This window comes from Gymnoscopelus braueri (assembly GCF_963280865.1).
Source record: "Gymnoscopelus braueri genome assembly, chromosome: 10".
Classification (NCBI taxonomy): Eukaryota; Metazoa; Chordata; class Actinopteri; order Myctophiformes; family Myctophidae; genus Gymnoscopelus; species Gymnoscopelus braueri.
Window position 1 is genome coordinate 20060858 of NC_137611.1, and position 6000 is coordinate 20066857.

Here is a 6000-nt window from a genome sequence, read left to right on the forward strand (position 1 = left end):
TTTGAATACTAGTAGTTACTAGTTACTTTGTAGATTTTGATTATTATTATTTACAAAACCAGCAAGCTTGTACTTGTAACAGACTATGTCTACAATAGGGTACTCTGCTTTTACTTAAGTAAAAAATTTGATTACTTCTTCCATCACTGCGTGCGTGCGTGCGTGCGTGCGTGCGTGCGTGCGTGCGTGCGTGCGTGCGTGCGTGCGTGCGTGCGTGCGTGCGTGCGTGCGTGCGTGCGTGCGTGCGTGCGTGCGTGCGTGCGTGCGTGAAAGGAGTCCTGTTGTTTGCTCTAACGGCCACTGGTGTTCTGGAGGTCAGCTGAAGAACAGCAAACATCATGTGAAGTTTCTTCCCGCTGTTGCAAACCCGTTACAAACAGTTACAGCCTCAAATATGCACTTTTAATTAGTGGGCTCGCTGGGAGCCAGCACAGTCATGTTGTTCTATTTAAGTAGAAACAAAACGAGCACAACTGTTTACTGTTTACCGAGTGCACGGCTCCACAGAATTCAATGTTAGGAAAATAGAACTGCCAGCCCAGCACTCACAAACAAGTCCTTCTGGTTCTTTTAATGGATTAAATATACATGGCACGGGCAGACCACGACTATTTATTTATTTATTGTCCAAACATCACGCAAATCGGTACACATTAACTCTATGGTCATGTGATCAAAAGGCTGATCTGTCTGATTTTTTTTTCTTGCTGATTGGCTAAGATATGCATCTAAGGTTTGCAGGAGTGGTTCGCTTTGAACAAAATGCCCTCAAATCATGAACGCAGCATGCTGTGAGGGTTCACACATGCCTGTTTTAGCGCCACCAGGAGGCCGATGCATTCCGAACATTGCTGGGCCACAATAACCTACCTGACCTGGCGGACACCTGTGCTCCGAGGAGCATTTTTTTCTAGTTGGACCTTAATTTAGCTTCAAACATTATTATCTGCAAGCGTATACAGTAGCAGTGTTGCTGTGGATTTTACCCTTTTCTTAATAACTGTTAAGCCCTAGGGAGCATTCACCTGCACCTGCTTCTTTCAGGTGTGCATGTTATTTTGTGCAGCATGCACATTTTCTCACAGTAAATAATTATAGCCCGCTGTTTCAACACCTCTCTCACTGTGCTTTATAAATCTGGGCTGGTCGGCATGACCTTGGCAAGATTAGGGAGTATAGCTTGGATGTGTCAACAAACTCAGCAGAGGGACTCACTGGGGAGAAATCACTGCAGACAGGCAGGAAGTGAAATGGTGCCGCAAGATTAGGAACTCTGCTGGTCCCATCAATTGTGTAGCCATCAAATATCATGCTGGGTCTCCCCGCATGGGAAAGAAATATGGATGAAGGGACCGTGACATTTGGTGACCATTGGTTTCTACAGACCAGATTTGAAGCCTCTATTCAGCGAATAATGGCTGCGAGTGCAAGGGTTGTTGTTGGTCTCCCCGCTCTTCTTCTTTGAACAACGGGTTCAACAGGGTGGGGCATGCATTTCCAGCTTGCACCGTTCCCGAGTAGGCCGGTACCTGTGTTTTTGAGATTGAACATTGGAACATAAATTCCAATGTTATATTCCAATAATTACATTTCTGTTTGGATTTAGACTATGTAAACAAAAATTGCACATGGCAGATTATGACAAATATACAAATAAATAACTGATAATGACCGGTACCAATAATCAAAAGTAAATAATGTACTATGGCCAAAATAAGCCATATTTAATATATTTTATTTTATACTACTGTATGTAAGAATTGTGACAGGCCTCGTTCTAACCCACGTGTTACTATTGCCTTCTGCTTCCCTTGTGCCACTTCCAGCTGAGTTCCTGTTCCTGCTGTGGGGGGTGTATCTCTGCTACGCCGTCCGCACCGTGCCCTCCGCCTTCCACGAGCCACGCTACATGGCCGTGGCCATCTACAACGAGCTGCTCATATCCGCCATCTTCCACATCATCAGGTGGGTCATAGTCGGTACATAGGCTATGTTGCCGTGGTTCGTCAACAGAGGTAACTAACTTAGCTGTCTATGTGCAGGAGGAAGGAATACTCGGGAGTCGGGACAAGGAATATCATATTTATCTTCCTTTACTGTCAAGATGGCGTTAATAATAATCATATAGTCTCTAGAACGCTCTCTCTCCAATGCATACGAACTGTTCAAGTCCAAGCGAGTGATCACAACAGAATGAATGAGCATTGTGAATGAGCAGTGAGCATTATACTGTGTGCGAACATTTCCTTTCATTACTTTGAGGGTTGCTTTTTGGTACAGCACTGGTTGTTTGAAGAAATGTGGGGATGTGCATATCCTGCTTATTTTTTATGACATATATTACACATGTAAGTGAAGAAGAGATGCTGTCAGGTTCGGGGATGAGAGATAGATGAGGAACGGAACCTGTGAGAGACAGTGAGAAATGGGAGTGAAATATATATCAGAAAGAGAGAAGTGCGTGATGGAGAGAAAAATGAGGAGAACAGAAGACTCTTTCACGATGGTTTCGCCTCAGATGGGTGTGGTTTTGAGGTTAGTTTTAGGGATAGTTTCTGTGAGGTTAAAGGGATACTTCACTTCCGGGCCGCCGACACATTTAAAAAAAATATTAAAAATAAATGAAAAAAGTTATGGAAAATTCATGGCCCCCTCACGCATTAGAGTGTCCTACTAATGTGTGAGGGGGCCATGAATTTTCCATAACTTTTTTCATTTATTTTTAATATTTTTTTTAAATGTGTCCCCGGCCCGAAAGTGAAGTATCCCTTTAAGGTTAGAGTTAAGGTTATGTTTAGGCATAGTTTTTTTGTGAGTTTAAGGTTAGGGTTAAGGTTAGGAATGGGCATAGTTATATTAGGGGCGGCACTCAGACAGACAGACACACAGACTGACACACAGACAGACACAGACATGCCGACGCCACTTAGTGCCACGCCATGAAAACCCACCCGACATTTCTTGGGAGGCTTATCTGGGCTCCATGAAAGTCTTACGAATATAGATGTCACAAGTACAAGGGTCTCAGTCGACTTTGACACTGGTGTCACCACAGGCTGTTGTTTATAACCTGCATAGAAAGAGAGATATTTCTCTGTTAGTCCGGGAATGATTTGTGCCGGACATGTCAGGTGAAAGACAGAGTGTGCCTCCACCCCTGTCATCAGACAAATGAACCGTGTCAGCCGGGGAAGCCAGTCGGAATGGAGGTGAATAGAACCTCATTCACCAGGCAACGTGTACACAGCAACGGTCTACTGCATCCATGCAGGACCCAAAAGAAGCTGTCTTTGCCCTCTAACCGTTCTTTCTCTCTTTTTAAAATTGACAATTTAACCACTTTAACCCAGGCGTTCCAATTTTGGGAATGTCAATTTTTCTGGGGAAATCTTTTCAAAAATAGCCAATGTAAGCTCACAAAGATTTAACAATTTTGAAAGTAGAGCTCAAGTGATTAAAATAAAGCCAAATATGATCAGAGGGTCGAGGGTGAAGTGACAGACTTATGTCCATTGTTGTCCCTTTTTATGATAGTAGTTTGTTTTTGTGTGGCAAGTTTAGCATACTTGAATGCATTTCTAAATGTTGTAGCCTAATACAAATACAGATACACACACAAAACATACAGTATTAACAGTACACACAATTCCATGGACAGACAAGAACAAGCATATGACACAGAAACCATACTAATGGTTTTGTATGTTGATCAGTAGATTCAGTACTGAAGTATTTTTATATAAAGATATTCTAGAGAGATGCGTTTTTATATAAATCGATTGGTGGTGTATCCATACAGTATGTTTGGGAATGTTTTGAGAATCACAGGTGAATACAGTAAGCTTCCATAAAAAGTATTGTTCGTGGCTGCAAAAATATCCTTTAATTCGAATAAAAAGAGGTTTTCCTTCTTACCAGGAAGAATCATACCAGCCACGTTAGGTTTATAGAATTTGTTAAGTGCTATGTGAAAGGATTTCACTTTGTTTCGTCATGATTGAATATCGTTCCCTTTATGCAATTTCCTATTGTGCTCTGCCAGACCCACTTTGATCTGACAACAAAGTGAAAAACACACCTCGGGGTGTGGTGGCATGAAATCAAAATAAAAGTTATTTTCCCCTGGTTTTGAATATAACAGAGTGTGGTCTCTGGTAGGCTGCCATCAGAGGCAGGTTGCTGCAGCCTGGAGATAAGACCAACTTGTCTCGGAGGCGCATGCTTCACAGCGTGTGTGTGTGTTTGTGTGTTACTATCAGGTTTTTGCTTTTCAATGCACGTATCGACACAAACATGCAAGGACAGACAAATTGTCCCATCTCGCTTAATGTTCACTGGCACCTTCCCATCATTACCAACCATCATTACCAACCAGAGACACATGTCCTTGTGAAATAAAAGGCAAGTAGGAATGCAAATCAGGTTTCGACATCACAGATGGTAATTCACTACTCGGTTGGTTAGCAATAACTAAATTGGAAATTGCTGCAGCTAATGGCTCCACATGCACTCCGTTGTGGTTCTTCCGGCACTCAAGCCTTTTCTCCAGTGACCTTTTTCATGGAAGAGACGGCAAACTTTTTCAAACTCACGGACACCATGATCGACTCTCTGCTCTGTCTGAAAAAAAACTTCCACCAGACCACCTAGAGAAACACATCGCCCCAGCACGGCCCTTTACTCTGCCACCAAGCAAAAGGAATAAGTGTGGGGGTCCCTCTGTTGGTCAGCAAGTCTGCCAGCACATCAGCATCCCTTGCCATCTTTACTATTTGTTCACTTTTATATACTCTGCAATTTGCTTTGAGACTGCATTTTAGCCACATTAACTCTGGCATCCCTATTTTGGTTAAATCTTCTAACTAATGTATATTTTCAAAAATAGCAGGTCTACATTACAATCTCACAACACGTTACATCATGAGGCATTGTGAGCTTATATATGGGCTATTTTTACTATTTGTCATACAACAACGTATATAATAGGGCTTAAATTCAAACTAAGAACCATCAAGTTACACAAATCTTCATAATCAACCCTGGTCTTCAAGGGCTATTGACAGCGGGTACTTAAGCACCAAAACCCAATAGTATGGCAAAGCGACCGGCAAGATGGCAACCCTGCCAACTCCCTATGCAAGCTTCCAAAATGAGAACAAAAAAGGGAATCCCCGGACGTCACCATTTGGGGAACCCCCGACACCTACCCCCTTGCCGACATCTATAGGGAAGAAGCTAAAGTTAACCAACTACTCCACATCAACAAGAGAATAGTCACCAATCAATGGGCGGGTTTTACGCAACATTGGTCATCTATCTATAATTCTGTGACGGCCTCCAGTTCCAACCAATCAGGAACCAGCAACACTGAAAGCAAACGCACAACACAGCAACACCATAACACACAACACACTCAAGCCCTGACACAAATAGGATACTATGATCTGATGACAAAGCGAAAAGCACACCTCAGTGTGGTGGGGTGAATCCGCCATAAATCAACTTATTCTTCCCCTGGCGCTGATTACAGTGTGGTCTCTGGTATGCTGCCATCAGAGGCTGGCTGCTGCTGTGGCCTGGAGATAAGACCAGGTTTTCCTGGGGAGTCTTTCTGTGTGTGTGTGCGTGTGCGTGTGTGTGTGTGGTGGTGGTTGTTAAAGTCATGGTATTTCAATGCCGGTATGAACACAAACTTGCAAGGATGTGCACAAACATACCAACGCAGACAGTACACACACACACACACACACACACACACACACACACACACACACACACACACACACACACACACACACACACACACACACACACACACAGAGCATGCTTTTGAATGAATAATGTGATTAATGAGTGTGAATCTCATTATCGGGTGTGGTGACAGAGGGACAATGACCTCTGAACCACCTTGGCCAGCATTGTGATCTCTGCAGAATTAGTCTGCGAGAAAGTGCTAACACATGCACACACACATACGCACGTGCGCGCGCACACAAGCAC

The 6000-nt window shown here is 43.3% G+C and overlaps 1 protein-coding gene across 1 annotated transcript in view; it reads left to right on the forward strand.

Annotated features, from left to right (window-relative positions):
• gpr158b (G protein-coupled receptor 158b) overlaps nucleotides 1-6000 on the forward strand; it is a gene marked incomplete at both ends in the record, with an annotated part of 102572 nt that overhangs the window by 85563 nt on the left and 11009 nt on the right. Inside the window, one exon of the mRNA XM_080439767.1 lies at nucleotides 1827-1965. Coding sequence (XP_080295893.1) covers nucleotides 1827-1965 — 139 coding nt within the window. The remainder of the gene's footprint in view (nucleotides 1-1826; nucleotides 1966-6000) is intronic.